This window comes from Camellia sinensis, chromosome 1, assembly GCF_055761805.1.
Source record: "Camellia sinensis isolate YWXY chromosome 1, ASM5576180v1, whole genome shotgun sequence".
NCBI lineage: Eukaryota > Viridiplantae > Streptophyta > Magnoliopsida > Ericales > Theaceae > Camellia > Camellia sinensis.
The window spans coordinates 181618059-181637796 of record NC_138961.1 but is presented as its reverse complement, the minus strand read 5'-3'; the positions used below and the strand labels follow the sequence as shown (position 1 = coordinate 181637796).

At 34.4% G+C, this 19738-nt stretch overlaps 4 protein-coding genes and 3 long non-coding RNA genes across 7 annotated transcripts; 4 read left to right on the top strand and 3 right to left on the bottom strand.

The window, feature by feature from the left end:
- Positions 1 to 1001: 1001 nt before the first annotated feature.
- On the bottom strand, positions 1002 to 2972 carry LOC145789242 (SPX domain-containing membrane protein At4g22990-like). Its single transcript, XM_082917818.1, has 4 exons — positions 2916 to 2972; positions 2363 to 2553; positions 2063 to 2196; positions 1002 to 1530 (listed from the first exon to the last, which is right to left on the bottom strand). Exons 1-4 carry the CDS (start codon positions 2970 to 2972, stop codon positions 1292 to 1294), a joined length of 621 nt encoding a protein of 206 aa, XP_082773944.1. The 3' UTR covers positions 1002 to 1291.
- A 2228-nt stretch (positions 2973 to 5200) lies between these two features.
- On the bottom strand, positions 5201 to 9123 carry LOC145790411 (uncharacterized). Its single transcript, XR_014329082.1, has 3 exons — positions 8345 to 9123; positions 6761 to 6884; positions 5201 to 5990 (listed from the first exon to the last, which is right to left on the bottom strand). It is a non-coding gene; the product is annotated as an uncharacterized LOC145790411 (long non-coding RNA).
- A 13-nt stretch (positions 9124 to 9136) lies between these two features.
- LOC145790410 (uncharacterized) lies at positions 9137 to 9781 on the top strand. Its single transcript, XR_014329081.1, has 3 exons — positions 9137 to 9172; positions 9254 to 9305; positions 9399 to 9781. It is a non-coding gene; the product is annotated as an uncharacterized LOC145790410 (long non-coding RNA).
- A 214-nt stretch (positions 9782 to 9995) lies between these two features.
- Positions 9996 to 10757, top strand: LOC145821307 (uncharacterized). The gene is made up of 3 exons (XM_082917814.1): positions 9996 to 10127; positions 10231 to 10374; positions 10466 to 10757. Exons 1-3 carry the CDS (start codon positions 9996 to 9998, stop codon positions 10748 to 10750), a joined length of 561 nt encoding a protein of 186 aa, XP_082773940.1. The 3' UTR covers positions 10751 to 10757.
- LOC145790408 (uncharacterized) lies at positions 10757 to 11500 on the top strand. Its single transcript, XM_082868146.1, has 2 exons — positions 10757 to 11344; positions 11432 to 11500. The coding sequence occupies exons 1-2, from the start codon at positions 10760 to 10762 to the stop codon at positions 11498 to 11500; spliced, it is 654 nt and encodes a 217-aa protein (XP_082724272.1). The 5' UTR covers positions 10757 to 10759.
- Positions 11501 to 12017: 517 nt separating this feature from the next.
- On the top strand, positions 12018 to 12911 carry LOC145790407 (uncharacterized). Its single transcript, XR_014329074.1, has 4 exons — positions 12018 to 12252; positions 12370 to 12507; positions 12591 to 12700; positions 12801 to 12911. It is a non-coding gene; the product is annotated as an uncharacterized LOC145790407 (long non-coding RNA).
- A 2408-nt stretch (positions 12912 to 15319) lies between these two features.
- On the bottom strand, positions 15320 to 17953 carry LOC114292645 (protein FAR1-RELATED SEQUENCE 5-like). The gene is made up of 3 exons (XM_082868142.1): positions 16304 to 17953; positions 15905 to 16203; positions 15320 to 15599 (listed from the first exon to the last, which is right to left on the bottom strand). Exons 1-3 carry the CDS (start codon positions 17881 to 17883, stop codon positions 15577 to 15579), a joined length of 1902 nt encoding a protein of 633 aa, XP_082724268.1. The 5' UTR covers positions 17884 to 17953; the 3' UTR covers positions 15320 to 15576.
- Positions 17954 to 19738: the final 1785 nt, after the last annotated feature.

The window sequence follows — 19738 nt, the reverse complement described above, 5'->3', positions numbered from 1 at the left end:
AGAATGTTGGTTATGAGATATGTGATTAGTGGTTATGAGTAAAGTGGTGTGGTTATGAGCCAAAGAATGTTGGTTATGAGATATGTGATTAGTGGTTATAAGTAAAGTGGTATGGTTATGAGCCAAAGAGTATTGATTATGAGATATATGACTAATGGTTATGAAATATGTGATGTTAATTATGATCAAAGTGGTGTGACTATGAGCCAAAGGGTGTTATGAGATATGTGATTAGTAGTTATGATATATGTGATGTTAGTTATGAGCCAAAGAGTGTTGGTTATGAGATATGTGGGTAATGGTTATGAGATATATGATTGTTGATTATGAGATATGTGATTTTGGTTATGAGCAAAGTAATGTAGTTATGAGTCAAAAGGGTGTTTGGTTATGAGATATGTGGTTATTAGTTATAAGATATGTGATATTGGTTATGATCAAAGTGATGTGGTTATGAGCAAAATGGTGTTGATTATGAGATATGTAATGTTGGTTATGAGTCAAAGGGGGATTGGTTATAAGATGTGGTTATGAGCTATGGGGATTGGTTATAAGATGTGGTTATGAGCTATATGAGTAGTAGTTATGAGATATGTGATTAATAGTTATGAGATATGTGATAGTGGTTATGATTAGAGTGGTGTGATTATGAGCTAAAGGATATTGGTTATGAGATATAGTTATGAGATATGTGATTGTAGTTATGAAATATGTGATATTGGTTATCAACAAAATGGTGCTGGTTATGAGATATGGTTATGAGATAAGTGATGAGAGCTCATAACTAAGTTATGATTAATTTGATTCTAGTTATGAACAAATATGATTTTGGCTCATAACTATAAAAAGTGACCTGCTTACCAGGTCACTTTTAATGATGTGGCTCAATCTGAGCCATTGATTTTCGATGTACCATACATTTTTTAAACAAAATGTACTATAGACTTTCCCCCAAACTGCACTAAACAAGCCTAATCTCTATACCAAAAAGAGTGCCTCGCGAAACACATTAGTGCCAAATGGCATATAAAATTCACATTGTCAAACTCCACAAAGAAATGTACAAGGACACAATACAAGCATTTCACTGCATTTAACTTTAGCTTATATAACGACCTATTTTGGGAAGTGGGTTAAAAGCTGCTTCCCAGTTTTTAACTCACTTCTTCTCTCACAAAAAAAAAAATCAAAAAAAAAAAGTTAAAAAATCAGCTTTTAACCATCTTCCCAAAACACCCCAACAGATTTATGAAGAAGCTCATTTGCTCCATGTACACCGTTGATATGCTAATCAATAGAGAGAATTGTAGCTAAGACAGGTGGCTACGATGGAAGAGATACAGATTATGAGAGACGGCAAAAGGGTGACATTTAAGAGCCTACTCATACCCCAATACCCAGCCAATGTTATCGTCCCATCTGCAATTACTCGAGCCAGGGTCCCGGCTTCTGTTGAAAGCAGCCCACCATTGTACGTCCCACGAGAAAGCCGTGATGGCATGACCCGAGATAGGAGTGATAGGTTCACACCTGAATCAGTTAGATCACAAAAACATGAATGGGTAGTAGTTATAAGCCTCGAACAAAAATGTGATTGTTGTAAAAATATTTTTGTTTCTACTTTTTTGAGCTGTGATTCCTTTCTTAGGAAATTGAAACCAAACATTAGTGGAATATTTCCACCAAAATATACTGAAGCGCACTGAAATATATCGAGAGAAAAAAGAAAGTTGTTTCAACATTAATAAGGGATATCAAACAATTGATTATTTCTATTTGCCTCTTTTTGTCAAATAAAAAAAATCTAAAATTTACTAGAGAATCAGATAAACTAGGAAGGAGAAGTGGAGAGACAGAGGAGAAATAGAAAGGTTTTAGTTTTTGTTTCCAAACATTCCCTTCCGAATTCTTTTTGTCATTTCCATTGTGTTTCCCTTAAATCTCCAAAATGTTGCAGAAAAATTTCAGTTTTGAAGCAAATCTGTAAAGAAACAAAATTTCGAACCTTGGTTCTATCAAGCTTATATTTTTGCTAAAATGACATAAAACAACCATGAATTACCTTCGAGAACTTCAGCAGATACAAAAGTGATAAGAGCCGAGCAGATGTATTGAGGCACAGAGTAAGGTGCTATTATGTGGAAGCTTAGAATTATCCCTAAACAGATCAGAATTTCTGATGCCAGTAATATTTGTCTGCAATAATATCATTCAATATATGCATCAGTCAGGGATAAAAGAGGTACGAACTAGAAAAAAGATGCGGCATTAATATCTTTCTTTTCTTCATTTGTAGAAAATTTTCTATTTGATGAGAATACAGAAAATGGTGAGGAAAGTTTCTCTGAGGTCGAAGGTCTACCTTTCCTCAAACACGTTGCTAATATAGCTACCAACGAAAATGTTTATAGGAAGAACTGTCACCCCAAGACAGGCAAGAAAACTAGCCACATTGGTGGTTGACCAAACAAAGTAATACGTAGTGATGACACTTGATTCTGCAAGTACAATCTCCATGGCATACTTGAGCATAAAATACACAAATAGCTGAACCTGATCAACATCATCACAAGTGAGATCATTTTAAAGTTCACTAGCATTATACACCATATCAGAAATACCTGTGGAATTTGGGTGATGCTATGGTACATTTTGGTGTACCATACATTTAGTTATGAACTTATATGATTTTATATCATAACCTATACCATATTAGTCATAACTATCACCATATTAACTCATAACTTAGTTATATTTAATTATTTATTTATACCATATTACTTCATAACCAGGTCATAACTAAGTTATTAAATAATTTTTCTCTTAAGTTAGGCAACCGGTGTAACAGGTTACCAAACCCAACAGAGCAAAGTCAGAAGCCCAACAGTCCCGAAGCCAGTTCTCTAGGCTCTTGCTCTTGCTCTTCTCTTCTCCTCCCTCCTCTCTTCCACCATAGCTGGAGCTTCAGCCATTGCTGAAGACCACCAGCCCCGTTGGCGTCGGGACCACCACTCTCTCAGTCGTGTACCAGGTTACCAAACCCAACAGAGCAAAGTCAGAAGTCCAACAGTCCCGAAGCCAGTTGGCCTCCCTCTCTGGGTCGTGCTCTTGCTCTTGCTCTTCTCTTCTCCTCCCTCCTCTCTTCCACCATAGCTGGAGCTTCAGCCATTGCCGAAGACCACCAGCCCCGTTGGCGTCGGGACCACCACTCTCTCAGTCGTGTACCAGGTTACCAAACCCAACAAAGCAAAGTCAGAAGTCCAACAGTCCCGAAGCCAGTTGGCCTCCCTCTCTGGGTCGTGCTCTTGCTCTTGCTCTTCTCTTCTCCTCCCTCCTCTCTTCCACCATAGCTGGAGCTTCAGCCATTGCCGAAGACCACCAGCCCCGTTGGCGTCGGGACCACCACTCTCTCAGTGTAACATCTGTCTTCCTTGCTCTGTTTTTGTGTTTTTGAGTTATATGGTTTGAGTTATGCAGATTTTATTATGGTGTGCAGATTTTAGTGTGTGCAGATTTTATTTTTGAGTTATTATGGTGTGTGCAGATTTGAGTTATGATGGATACATTTTTAGAAGTGTTTAAGAAATGTTAGTCCCCATTACATGTCTGATATGAACATGGCTTCCCTCCATGTCCATGCTACTTAGTTTGATTGAATTAAATTTACAACCCTCATACCCCTATGGTCCTGGTAATGACCTTAAACTGCCCATCATAGTTTGTCTAGTAAAGATCTTCAAAGGTACAGAAAGATTATGCTATTGCACTAACTTTTTCATAACATGTTTTAATGCAAAGAGAAAATCTTTTCAGTAATTTGACAGGTTCTAGTGAAAATCGAACCAAAACCAATTGTGTGATTGGATTGATGTGAGGATGGAGAAGAAATTGAAAATAAAATGAGAATCTAACAATGTGATCTATTATATTGGTTTTGGTGAGGACTCCCAAAGGCTAAAAGTACATGCACATAGTGATTAGTGGCAGTATGTGGGCATGCATATGTGGTTAGATTTCCATTTTGCTCTATTGGCACGTGCCATCACCAACTAATGATACAATTACATATGGATAGTAAACCCCACTTTTAAGATATTACATCTTTCATACTAATTTAGTAACCGCAACATATACACGGTGCTCTAGACGGTAACATGTCATCGAATGGTGATACTAAGTGTTTATCACCGTTGCATTGAATATGTTTCCTCTCTCTCACAATATCCACACAATAGCCATTAAAGTAACACTAAAAATGATGCATCATTATCACAGTTCAGCAATGTACTGTTTCAAAATGTACCCATCTGGTTACACTCTAATTCGAATTGTGACTTGTCTCTATGTTTGACAGAAATTGTGAAGAGTATAGAAATCTAGGTAAAAGTAGTTATCTCTAAACAATCAAAAATCACCAACGATTATGTTTCACAAATAGTTCGCTGCAAATAATTAACCATGTTTGAGTCTTAAAATGAAAGTAATCACTACACACGTTGGCGTCGGGACCACCACTCTCTCAGTGTAACATCTGTCTTCCTTGCTCTGTTTTTGTGTTTTTGAGTTATATGGTTTGAGTTATGCAGATTTTATTATGGTGTGCAGATTTTAGTGTGTGCAGATTTTATTTTTGAGTTATTATGGTGTGTGCAGATTTGAGTTATGATGGTTTGTGCAGATTTTATTGGATCTTGAATGCTTATTGAGTTATACGGTTTGCAAATTTTATGGTGTTTTATGGGTTGGGGTTTTCAATTTTCCTTTCTTTTGTATTTTCCTCTGCTTTCTCGTTAGCCACACACACACACAGAAGATGTGCGTGAGTGTGTTGAAATCAAAGGTATGATGGAAGAGTCTGACAATAAATAAATAAATTAATTAAAAAATATTATTGTCAATTTTAAAATTTCGACAATATTGAAGTTTTTTTGGCAGTCATGGCAAATCTTTTGTGCATGCTTTAGTTATCTCTTTGGGGTCTTTGTGCATTTTGGACTATTTTTGGATTTTGAATTTGTGAAGCAATTTGTTGAGAGAAAATAATAAGGAAGAGATTTTTGTGAAAAAATTCATTCTCTATTTCATTCACAAATCCCTTTTTTTTTCTTTTTTTTTTGTGAATATTTTTTTTTTCTTTTCATTTACAAATCTTTGCACAAATCCTTTTATTTCTTGCAAATTGATGGTATGTTTATGTATGCCTCATATATACTTACATTTACATCACTGTTGCTTTCTTGTTGGTGCAACCCAATTGAATTTGTTGTAGAATCTGCAATGGTTTGTAATTAATGTCCATGAAAAACAAATCATAACATTTTAATATATAATAATAACATACATTTTCGTTCTAATTTTAAAAACGTTACTAATGCATGATGGATAGACACTCGCATGTTTGTGGCTCCCATTTTGTGTGAGATCCATAAACATGTGAGTATTTGTATATCATTATGTGATTTATTTTATATCAGTAGTATTTTTTAGTCCTTAATCTTTTGAATAATTTCGTAAAAATCTCAAAACACAAGAATCTTGAAAATTGTTGTGTAGTGAAAAAATAAAAAAGTGAAATGCCAATTAAATATAAGTTTTAAATTTCTTTTCTCTTTTCTATTCTCTTCTCAAATCTTTTCAAAATTTAAAATTCAAACACAACTTAAAAAAAATTAAATTCGCAACAAATGATAGAGAAGGCAGAGAAACAAGGACCTATTTGGGTTGTGGTTGGGAGAGAGCAATTAATGCTTCCTTTCTAATCAGTGGGACAGTCACAGACATCATTCTCAACCAAACATGCACCTCCATAGAAACAGAAAATGTCACCACATGGTGCCCCTGCAAGCTCACAGTGCTCTCCACTATGCCCTGTTTGGCACTGGCATTTATAACTCTCGCCCTGAACTATCTCCTCGCAAGTCCCTCCATTTCCACACCAAAATGAGTTAGTCCCATCACACATTGTCATTTCCTCATCACAAAACCTCCCCCTGTTAATCAAAACAATAGAACACAAGAAGTTCCATGATGTTTCAATTCCATGAATCTAATCAACTAAAAAACAATGAGCATCAAGTATAGAGACAAAATTCTTTCTTTAAAAAAAAAACTAATAAAATACAGTACTGACAACACTACATTTATTTTGGATAGAGTCACATTCTATCAAAATAAATGCAATATTAATACTGATAGTATGACATTTATTTTGAAAGGAGTCACACTCTATTAGAATGAATGTGATATAGGCCGCATTTTTTCAATATACTTTTGTATGACAAATTTATGTTTATAACATTATTAATTATATATCATACCAAAAAAGTGCTTGTTGAAGAATTTCAAGATTTTCTTATATTGGTGTTTGGTACATTAATGATTCAAGTTGGTATGAAAACTTCCATTGAAAATCATATGGTTATAAATTGAGAAATAGTTTCAAAAATTGCACAAAATATAGTGTTGGCAGCACTGCATTCATTCTAGATGAAATTATACTAGAATAAACGTAATGTTGGCAATACTACATGTTGTACATTTTTCTATGAAAAAATTGTGTTCGTAGCATTACTTGTTTCTTTTTCTTCTTCTTCCATTTATTTATTTATTTTTTTAAATCTTGCTAAAGAATTTCAATATTTTCTTATAATGGTGTCTAGCACAAGAATGATTTAAGTGTTGTATGAAAACTTCCATTGAAAACCATATATATATATATATATATATATGAGTTTGAATGAATCAGGCAAGTTAGATTTACCCTTGGAAAGGTCGATCACCATCTAAAATGGTGGAAGGGTCTGGAAGATTGCAAATACAGTAGCCAGTGCTGTTGCATGATCCAGTTTTGCATCTGTCGTCATCACACGGTAGAGCAGCAGCAGCTTTCACAATATTGGTTGATCCAAGAAACAGAGATAGTATAATTAGATACACAACTCCTATGCCAATTGACATTTCAAGAATATGAGAGAGAGAGAGAGAGAGAGAGAGAGAGAGAGAGAGAGAGAGATTGTGATTGCTTCATCTCATTTTTTGAGATTTGTGTGTAATGAATGTGATAGTCTTTGGATTTAAGCAAGGTGTCAAGAGATAGAGGAAATGGGATTTTTATTTTTTTATTTTTTGGAACCTTACCAAGTAGTAAATCTTATATACCGGTAATTACCTACAAATTACACGTATCAATTAAGACGGATAGAACGCCAAAAGAAGTCAAACTTTAAATGTTTCAATTTTCCAGTTCGTCCTAAAATAAGCCTTTTATTATTTAGTAATACTACATGTTTATTATATTTATAAATATCAAAATGTTGTCTATATTCATTCTATGCAAGGACTCACAATACGGCAATTCAATCTCAACCCTTCCTTTATAATCCGAGCAACTCTCTTACCACAATTTCTGAGATAGGAAAATCACCTATGTTTCAATGCAGAAACTGAGGCTGAGCTTCTAAGTACATGCACTTTGTTTCTTTTCTTTTCTTTTCTTTTACTTGAATTCAAACATAAAATAAGCTAAACTTCTTCTTGAATTTTTTAACTTCTGCACAGACCAATCTATAGATATATGGAAAAGTATTATTAACTTCTTCTTGAATTTTTTTTTTCCTCTCTCAGCTTTTGCCTTCATCAGAGCTCCCGTGGATCACTCTGACCACTCTTACCGTTGTTCACTCCGGCTGCGACATCACTTCGGCTGCTCGACATCCTGCTCGGTTAGTTTAGAAAATATTCAACACACTACTATACTTCTATAATTAGTTCTCTATACTGGTATAAGACAGTATATAATCCTTGAAGCTAAGCTTCTATATAATTCTTGAAGCATATTGATATTAACTACCCCTGTTTGGCTCCCATTTTTTTCTTCGGTTTTTAATTTTAGTAAATTTTATATGCAAACATATATATAGGTTGCTAATATAACAGGTATGGATCCAAATTCATTAAATCTACATTTCAAGCTCCTACTGTATCATCCCAAATAGATAGATAAAAGATGTATATTCTACATTTATATCTGGAGGGATTGTAAGCACTTTGTACAAACTTCATTTCCTTCCACCATCAATCTACTTAGTGACAAGTAACAAAGGGTGTAATAGAGATTACATTTTCCCCTCCCCTTATCAGACTACATTTTCATGTCCTAAATACACTAGAAAATTGGCATTTCAAAAAAATCAAAATCAGTTCTCAATTCAATTTCCAATAAAACTGCAGAAAATTGGGTATCTTATATGATTTCACAATTCTTATTTTTCTTTTCAATCATCTTCTTAACAACAAACAAATCATTTTTTGTATTGTAAAACAAAATGGTAAATGAAGGACCAACCTCAAAATGAACCAACCAATTGTTAATTCCTGCTCCAAACCCCTTATCAAGATGGTAAGCCGGGGGAGACCCATCCAAACAAACTGCACAATATCAGAATCCCAACAAATTGCTTTCCTAAACATTTATAATTTTCAAGTGCTTTATGTGGTTCAAGCCATCCCCAAACCCATGCAGAGAATAAAAAAAAAAATTAGCAAGATAAAATATGGGAAAGTGAACCACAACATAGCTAAAACCAAAGCAAGTAAAACCAGTTAATAAAGATATTCAACCTTCTGACTGTATACCTAAAGTGAGACTTGAAGGAGCAAAGGAGCTATACATAACCATGACATCGTTTTTTATTTTTTTTCTACAATAGTCCCAAAAATAAAATAAAAAACAATGTCGTTTTTATTATCAATTCGTATGGTGCCAAAATATTTGGCTCCTTTTTGCGACAAAAAAATTTCCTTACCAAATTACAAATTTTGTCCAAAAAAATTAACTTCTTTAATCTATTTTTTATGCTAATGTGACCTAAGCTACTGGGGTATCATTTTTTGTTTATGATTAGAATTTTTTTTAGTGTCTTTCCTTTTTACATTGGAAACATAGTCTTTGTTAACTACATTATTATAAAACAAATCCATTCATGTGTGCATGTCGTGCATTTGATGAATGTACTATAACCTTTAAGATTTTTGTTTGTTTGTTTTTTTTCCTAATCAAAGATATTATGAGTTTATTTTTCTTGTCTTTCTTTACAAGGAATTCTGATTGAAGCCTAATGGATAAGCCGACTGATCATCCAAAGCGCCCGATCACTCCATTCATTTTCTTTTGGTATTTCGTTAATATCTATTTGTATGTAGTTATATATTTTCCATTATACGAATTCTTATATTCATTTTCATATGTTTATAGCCAAGAACAATCAATGGAGTTAAAAAAAACCCAAATGAAAGTAGACGTGAAGGTAAGTGCAACGTATTCTTGTTGTTTGTAGTATTCCTTTTGTACTTGTAAGCTTGTATGTAATTGTTCATATGATTTTATACATGTAATGTAGGATATTGGGGACAAATGGAATCAACTTCCTGAAGAAGAAAAAAATAAGTATATACAAATGGGAAAGCTGCAATCTGAACAATATGCCCAATTAAAAACTGTGGTCCAACAAAAGCCTCCAAAAGTAAAAATTCAAACCCGAATTGAGCTTACATCAATTTGTAAGATTATTAGAAGGTTGGACAAAGCACAACAACAAGCAGTGAGTGATATGGGGTTTCATGGCATCCTAAGCCTTAGGTGCACGCACATAGATCATGACTTGTGTCATTGGTTAGTTCAGAACTTTGATCCTTCAACTCATTCATTGAATGTCCACGGTCTTCGAATGCTTCTCACCGTAGAAGATGTTCATGAGTTGATGGGATTACCTTCCAATGGTCTACCTGTGAAATTAACAGAGTCCGTAGATGAAATTACAAACCTATGTGATGAAATTGCGATGAAGAATAAATTTGTTCCGCTCACATCTTTGAAATCTTATCTGCTTGAAACAAAAGATGCTGGAACTGAATTTAAAAGGAAATTTATCTTATACATCATTGGAGCCCTCTTGTGCCCCACCACAAAGGCAGGCGTACACCAATCATTCATTAAAATGATTAAAAATGTTGAGTCCATCAGTCAATTCAATTGGGCAAAGCACACCCTTGATTTTCTTGTCGACCGCATTGCCATTGCCAAGGTCAAAGAGCGGTCTGCTATGTGCGGCTGTTTGCTTCTTCTAATGGTACTTCTCCTTGATGTGTAATTATTTCATCTATTATTTTTTATTGTATATTGTCTAACACACATTAAAATGACTTCTTTTTTTGATTTTTTTTCCCATGTAGTTATTTTACTTGGAACAATTTGCTCGCAAAAGGGAGTTGGTGGCTACTTCCAACTCCATTCCTCGCTTATCCTATTGGGGCAATTCAGAAATTAAGCAGGGTTTGAATCAAATTAAAGCTTTGGGAGGATATTTAAATGTTGAGGTAAATATTTACAACACATGACTTTTTATAATTATAGCTCAATTTACATTACACCTGTGACATTAACAAGTTATTGTATATCTGTGAATAGGTGGCTTTGCCTAACATTGGTGAAAAGTCCAATGCAGTAACTCTTAGCCAGGGAAGAATTGACAAGAATGATGACTCCCGATTGGCTAAAGTTGAGAAACAAGTCATTGAAATTCATGCCCTTTTGGTCCAAGGCCACAAGGACACAAGGCAAGATGAGGATGACAAACGTCTAACCAAAGTGGAGAATCAAGTTGAAAAAATTCTTGAGTTGTTAGAAAAACACATGCCAGTTGATGGAGAACAAGTTAAAACACCACCAACCAAACTACTTGCGGAGCAGTGACTGGTCAAAATGGAGAACCAAGTTGGTCAAATTCTTGAGTTGTTAGAACGATGCATTCCAGTTGATGGTGGAAATGTTAAAACACCACCAAGCAAACTACATGAGGAGCATCGAATTGACATTGAAATGGTTGGTCTCGATGATAGTGGTATCGAAAAGGTTGCAGCCAATTCCCCGAAGTTTGTAGATGAGGATGAGATAAGGAATATGAATGACAAAAAACCAATGGAAACTTTGCATTTGAGAAAAACAAAACCAATCCTCACACCACCAAATGCAAAGGCAGTTGCAAAGAAACGAGCCAAATTAGTTGGTGGGAAAGCATTAAATAATGAACAACTTTCTATTCCACAAAAGGGGAGATTGCGCGCAAAAAAGAGCGATACAAAGGCAGTCGAAATGAATGCTGTAACAATGTCATCATCATGTAGTGTTGTTCGTGGTCCTCAGACTCGAGGGACCCAGAATTACAAAGCCAGTCAGTGGTTGCGTACACCTTTTGTGAAATTTGATGTAAAGAAGAAAAGACCACAGTTGAAGCCATCGTCAACTGACAACAACATTGACAATAATATTCATGACAATCTCGATGAAGTAAACTAAATGATTGTGTCTCAAAACATATTTGATATATGTGTAACAAATAGTGCTTGTTTCTTACTTTTCTTTTACTTGTATCAGCTATTTGATAATTTACTTGATCAACTTGGGGGTAATGTTGTTCCTGAAATCCCAAAGGTTTGGAACTAACTATTATAGTATTTTTTGTATATGTGGTTATTTTGCGCTAACATACACTAACCATCTTCATGAACATACACTAACCAAGCTTGATTTGTTTTATGCACTATTCTTCTCAATACCTTTACAAGTCATCCGTGCCTTTGCCAGACCCATTAAATGACTATGACAGTCTCGTTCTACGATATGCATTTGATGAATCTCTTTTAGAAGGGTACAATTTGACTACCTTTAACTTGTTATGTATGAAGTACTATACCTTTTAACTCACATAGTTATCCATGTGCTAGGGAATATCTTGTACGAATGAAACTGCACTACGTGGAAGTACAATCTGCCACACGGAAGGAATTGTGGTCCTTGAAACCATATCAGTGGATATCCTCGTGTGTAAGACTTTTCTCCTTCTCCTATTTTATTTGCTACCATTCCATCATCCAAGTCACTTTACTTTGCCTATTCATAAATTTCATATATTTTGCACTGCAGATTATAAATCTCATTGTTGTGAAATTGACAAATAAACAAAGGAAAAAGTTTCCAAATAAGGATCACAAGGTTTGGTACTTTCCGACCCATGTATCGATAAGTATTAGCCATACCTAAAGACTTTTTTTATTTAGGCACAAGTTATTTATATGTTAAAATTGAATATGCAGCAAAAGATTTTGTGTCAACCTTCTGATGACACAATGAAAGATATAGTAGAAGATTATTTTGGAATTTACAGATACACTGGCCCCCTTCATGCTTGTGAGGAGGTAACATGATAAAATACTACTATTACCCAATTTCCAAATTTACCATGCACAATAACATTTGATCCATGTTATGTATTTATTTATTTTTTGCATGTACATTCGACGTTATATTTTTAGATTTACATGCCCTTCAACCATAGAGAAAACCACTGGTTGTGCTTGAATGTAAACATGGAAAAACGGGTTGCCTATCTATTCGACTCCAGCAGATGTATTGGCACCGATGAGGATCGAAAAAATCAAGCTACATTATTGGTAATAGAATAACCATTATGATACCCCACTTGTATCCACTTTTTTGTTTCTTGATCATGTACCTTACTACCTACCACCAACAGGTACAATCATTGCATAAGCTGCTTCAATATGCGCATGGAGAAGATTACGTTCAAGATGTTAGTTCGTTTGCATTTCAATGGTTGGAAGACATGCCACGCCAAGACAACAAGTAATACACTACATTATCGTTCTTGATTTTTAAATAAGCATTAATGTTATAATCTCTAAGTTCGTTGACTCTATTGTTACAACTACACTCATTCCTATAGCTATGATTGTGGTCTTTTCGTCATCAAATATATGCAAGGGAAACCTTTGCCTTCAGGTGTAATCAAGGTACTTACATTTATACCCAACTGTCCACTTATCAGTATCTTATGTTTTATGAAGACTAATTTTATAATGTGTGATGTTTTTACGTACTCACTACTTTTGGCATGTAGTTTGACTATATGCATAGGGCTCGCTTGTTACTTGATCTTGTGATATACAAGCATAATTCAGCTCCTATTGTTGGTGATATCGCACAATATAAAGCTGGTGATGCTCTATTCTTTTTTATTTTTCATAAGTTCGTACAATCAATGACGTTATCGCATTTCTTAAACTCGTGAACTTTGAGTTTATAACTCAACCTTTGTTATAAAATTATATTCTCAAGTGTGCTACCTTGTGCAGAACTCAGAGCTAGGGGTGAATTGAAATGGAAGTAGAGGCTATACGACTTTTGTGATCCTGAAAGAAGGAAAGATAGTGGATAAGGTTGTGGGAGCGAACAAAGACGACTTTGATTTCAATTGATGTATTTAAAATTTGAACATGAATTGTTTCTATTCTTGGGTATGCAATGCATTTTTTTTTTTAATTTTTAATTTGAACATGAATTTTGCTTTCAAGCTTTAGTTTATTTATTAATTTAATATACATCAATTATTAGTTCTTAATAACCGTTTATGACAGGTATAAATATCTATCGCTATATTTAAATGTCAAGCTTAGCACAATTAAAAAGAAAAGAAAAGGCTATGGCAGCGTTTTTTAAACGTCCCTATATCCCAGCCCCAACGGTTGGATTTTTAAAATGTATAAATATCTATGACGGCGTTTCAAAAGCGTCGCTAAATATCATAGTGACGTCATAGTACCGTTAGGGTAGGACATTGGAAGGTTGTGGGAGCGAACAAAGACGACTTTGATTTTAATTGATGTATTTAAAATTTGAACATGAATTGTTTCTATTCTTGGGTATGCAATGCATTTTTTTTTTTAATTTTTAATTTGAACATGAATTTTGCTTTCAAGCTTTAGTTTATTTATTAATTTAATATACATCAATTATTAGTTCTTAATAATCGTTTATGACAGGTATAAATATCTATCGCTATATTTAAATGTCAAGCTTAGCACAATTAAAAAGAAAAGAAAAGGCTATGGCAGCGTTTTTTAAACGTCCCTATATCCCAGCCCCAACGGTTGGATTTTTAAAATGTATAAATATCTATGACGGCGTTTCAAAAGCGTCGCTAAATATCATAGTGACGTCATAGTACCGTTAGGGTAGGACATTGGGCGACGTTTATTTTTCATGATTTCAAAAATAAAACTAATCATTTTTACTATTATGCAAAAACAGTTTTGAAAATTTCAAATAACAACATTAAAGTTTCTTATAAAAAGTATACTTCAAAAAAAAAAAAAAATGTTGTTCGTTTTCGTTTTTTCTATTTTCAAGAATACAAAACATTAAAATAAAACAATACCAAAGTGTTTTAGCTTGTGTCTATTCATTTTTCTCTAGGAACCATGCAAGAAAAATAATGTTTTGAAAAATTCCTATGCATTCTTCCTTGAAACCCAACTAGGTTGCAAACGAACCGAATCAAAATTTTCAATGTTTAAGCTCGTTTATTAAGAATTAGTCGAACTCGAGCTTGAGCAAGTTTTAGTCGAGCTTCAAAAATCGAACTCAAGCTCAGCTCGTCAAATATTTGTTGAACTCGAGCTCGCTCAATTACATAAACGAGCCAAGTTCAAACTCGAACTTAAAAATGAATTAAATTTAAATTAATTTACTTATTAAAATTAAAAAAATACAAAATTATTATTAAAATATATAATAATACTTATATTAATAATAAATTTCAATTCGTTAGCAACCCTAAACCCAGCCCAACCAAACCCCAGTAAGAAATTTTTGCTTCTCATTTATTTTTTTTTAAATTAACTTTTTCCTTTCCTTAACAAATTCAAGAACCAAAAAAGATATCACAATTCAGGCTTCTCTAATTTTCCGTGGCTATATTATCTCAATCACTTCACAAAATAATTATATGTATCCCATACCTAAAATAAACGTAAAAGAGATAAAATATGGATAACAAAAACACATTTAAAAAATTCCCAGTCAAGAGTAAATTCAGATACTTCGCAAAATCTGCTGTCAAGAATGGCAGAGGCAGCTACTTCTATAAATTAGAACAATACAGTGTGTGATACCAAATGACAGTTTGGCCATTTTCAAGAGAATATTTTATGGGAAAAAACGATCGAATAATGACCTTCAATTTTCTATATGCACTTGCTGTTGTGCATTTGCTTCGAAAATGAGCAAAAACACTAAACAAAATGGCTTTATAGCCTTTGCTAGTGCAACTGTGGTCTAAAATTTATATTAAAACCTTACACATATATACATCTTAAAGAATTCATCCATCAACGATATTAAAACCACACACATATATACATCTTGAAGTGTCTTTTGATGAACCTGGACAGAAGATCAACAATATTGAAAAGCAAGTTACTATTGCAAGGCAGTGTAGGATTTCTTACAACCTCATTTGGTGAATGATAATTCCTTACAAAATTCTTTCTTCAAGGAAAAAAGGAAGTGTGCATACAAAATATGAACTTCCATACAGCAAAACAAATATCCATCAACCATCATTTAAGAGTATTTATACAAAATACTAACAGATTTAAGTCCTCAAAAAAAAATTTAAAAAAAATCTTAGTTTAGCTTCCAATATCACCCGCTCGATCATATCAACTATTACCCACAGCAACACCTGCAGAAACAAATTATATTGTCGTTAAAGTTTGTTCACTTGAAATCTATGATTCAAATCATAACAAATTGAATTTTGATATATTGGTCATTACACACTCTTTTGTCATTTTCTGTTCGTAAATTATTTATTTCCATAATCAAGTTGTAAACATCATAATCAGTTATGACATCTAAATGTTCTAGCTAAAATCTATCTTGGCATATCAACAAATTAGAATTAAGCAGCCACACATAAAATTTGCAAAGCAAATGTAAACAAAATGAACATAATTTGAACTGAAAAGATGCCATAAAAGTAATTACCTAGAGACGTATCCGCATCAGTGAACGCTGAATTTTGGACAACTTGTGCATCGCAACTACGCAAGTCATTAACATCCTTGCTCAACTGCACTGGAGACGTATCCACATTAGTGACAAAAAGTCGTCTCTTCACAGGGTGAATCTTACATGGCCTCATATTATTCCTGGGACGCTTCGGTGTAAAAGGGGTGGGAGTACCAATTGGATCATAATCATCGTATTCCTCAAACAAATTTCTACCCACTTGTCCCGTTTTATGATTGTTTTGGGGGCAAGTTCTCCTCGTGTGGCCGACGACCCTACATTGTCAAGTAAATCACCAATCATTAAAGTGAACAAAAATGCCAAGACTACCTCACAACAAAAAAATTAAGACACAAAGCACAATATAATGTATACCTGCAACATTGGCATCGCCTTGGCTTTCGAGGTTTAGCCATGTAGGATCCCGCAGTATTCCCCTTCGTGTTCACTACTTTCGGATCCCCAACCCCAAATGGCGGTAGTGAACTTTTTCCTTCATCAACATTAGTTCCCTTGGCCATGCAAAGCTGCTTCATCCGACATGTCATAGTGAAAAATGCATTCCTAGCCTCTTCAAATCCTTCAGATGTTTGTGAGGCATAGTAACACATTTCAGTAAAAAAGGAGCAAAGAACCCCAAAGCGTGTCTCCTGTGTGAGAGTGCTAGAGAATTGGGCTTGGCAATGTTGTTCACCAACCTTTCTTGCTTGCTTTGTCCAACGATGCATCACACAACCTGGGGGAATTTCAGTCATGTGTTCACATTTCATCACAGAAATCATATGGCTGCAAGGAAGTCCAAAGAACTCAAACTTTTTGCAACTACATTTCATTATGCTAGTTGCGGGATGGTATGACACTTCCCATGTGGAACCAAATTCAGTGTACTTTGAAAATTTGTATATGCGATGATCGAACTCCTCTTTCCTTCCATCAAAAATCAACAATGCTTCCTCAATTATTTCATTACGGAACATTAAGAACAAACGTCTGGTAAAGATGGTTGCTGCATGTTTCTCTAGAGGCTGAAGTGTTGTGGTAAGACAAGGATCACTGTTGTCAGTTTTTGCCTCGGCATCCGCTTCTTTGTTCCGTAACCGATAAAGGGCCATGTCAAAACATCTAACAAATTCGAATAGTTTCAGTTTTCGTTTGAGGCGCTCATTGAAAAAAGCATGCATACCCTCACAACGCTGACTGCTCTTCATTCCAGCAAAAAAATGACCACGCAAATATGACTGAGCCCACATGCCTTTGTTGTTGTAGGTGTCTGATACCCACTTGTTATTTTGAAGGCCATATTTTCTAACCATCTTACTCCAAGCTTCCTCAAATACAACCTCATTCGCATCAAGATCCATGAGATGCTTGAAATGTCCCTCGAATCCATCAACTCGAACATTTCGCTTGGCATTTCTGTGCATATGCCAATTACATAGACGATGCTTGGCACTCGGGAAGACTTTTTGTATTGCCTCACGCATGGCCATATCCCCATCTGTCAACACTGACACCGGTCTTTTGTTATCCATGGCCTCTAACAACTTCTGCAAAACCCATGTGTATGTTGCAATTGTCTCATCAACAAGCAAGCTGCATGCAAATATGGTGGTTTCAAAATGGTTATTGACCCCGGCGAAAATAACAAAAGGTTTGTTATATGCATTCGTTTTATAAGTTGTATCGAAGACCAACACGTCACCAAATGCAGCATAGTCTAGGCGAGACCTTGAATCTGCCCAAAACAATTTGTCAAGCCGATTCTCTTGATCCTTGTCATACTTGTAAAAGAAGTAAGGGTCAGCATCAGCTTTTGCACATAAGTAAGCCAAAGCACACTCCGCATCACCATCCTTCATTTCTACTTTGCGCTCGGCTTGAATATAATTGTGCAAATCCTTGTGAATAAAGCCCACGTTCGCGAAAGACCCAGATTGTTGCACCAACAAATCCATTATCTGGCTTGTCTTGACACCAACATCGTGCAAAGTCTTTACTTGAGCTTTGTCGGGGATCTTTACAAACCTATGCGACTGAAGAAATGGCACACATGGTGATGTTGCCAATGGATGGTTATGTTCCATGTTAAAGTGAGTGACAATGTATTTGCCTACATCCAGATTGTACTTTATGCGGAAATGAGCATCACAACCAACTCTAGTCAATGCCCTGGCAGCTCTTTTTCGATCAATATGGGCCAAGTGTTGCTTTGCTCTTTGGCCTTGCCTTGAGCATACCCATTTTCTACTAAGAACCTTTGTTGCCTGCATTGTTCGCGTGTCTTTCCTAATGCTAAATCCCACAACTTTAGCATATTGATTATAGAAATCATTGGCATCCTCTTTTGAATTGAATTGCATTTCAAGAACATCATTCTTGGTTAAACTTTGCATAGGGTCATTTGCATGGGAACCTAATTCTTCTTTATTCCCACAAACTTCGTCATCTTCAAGCTTGCGCTCAAATTTGGTACATCCAAAAGGATCCATGATAACTACATCAAAAACAATACGAAAAGAATAACATTATCTTATAAAATGAATGAAAATTCCTAAAATCACATAAGAGAATTTTATAAAAGAGCAAATAACAGACAAAAACAATAGTAGAATAATGTACAAAGATTTAATGACATAGTTATTGAAAACATTCAATAACTTGCCATTAATGACATAGTTATTGAAAATCAAAATAAATAGAGAATGATTCTATAATCTATTCTTCAATATCACGGAACGTCTTTTTTTCTTAAGACTTCAATAAAAGATTATTTTGGAAAACAAGGAATAATTCATTATGAATTAAGACCCATTTTCTACTAAGAACCTTTGTTGCCTGCATTGTTCGCGTGTCTTTCCTAATGCTAAATCCCACAACTTTGACTTATGCTCCTTGTATAAGTTAAGATCTATTCTTCAATATCACGGAACGTCTTTTTGTCTTAAGACTTCAATAAAAGATTGTTTTGGAAAACAAGGAATAATTCATTGTGAATTAAGACCTAAGAAACTTCGGAATTCTGGACTAAATCAATGGAAAAACTGGTTAAAAGGTCATTATCAATACCATTTATCTCAAATTAGATGGTCTAGATTAATAGCAGGAAAATGGAAAAATAGAATCAATCAATGTCGTACAATTCAAAATCAATATTTAAACAAAGAGAATTCATAAAAAAAAGACCTATTAATTCATTACAAAAAACAAAACGACTACGAAGTATATTCATTACCAAATCAAAATGAGAATTTTCAAAAATACTATAGATATAATCTTTCATCTTATAGATCTATTAATTATGAAAATAAGAGGGACCCATATATTTATGGATCACCATTCCAAGTAAATAAGAATCAAGAGAGTTCTTATAATTACAACACACATAAACATAGGGGCAAATTTTTTGATCACCATTCCAAGTAAATAACAAATTTTAAAATTCGCCAAAGTTATCAAAGCAAGTTATAACAATCAACTGTTCAGCTTGTGATGTATTTGCCCTAGAGTTCTTTCTTTTCAAACATGTACATTTCTCTGCTCCCTCAAAATTATGTTTATTTTTGTCGTGGGTGGGAAGCAAAAGTATCAATTCAGAATTTCCAGACATTTACATGTCATTCAACAAATTTGAGTTCAACCAAAAATGAATTCAATCTCTCTCTTGTGACATCATCTCCCTCTAAAAAAAAGACAGTACACTCGCAAGTATCCTACTATCAATTAAAATAAACAAACAAAATAAAAGCACACCTGCCAGTGCCCTACTATCAATTAAAATAAACAAATAAATAAAAAAGACAACACAAATAA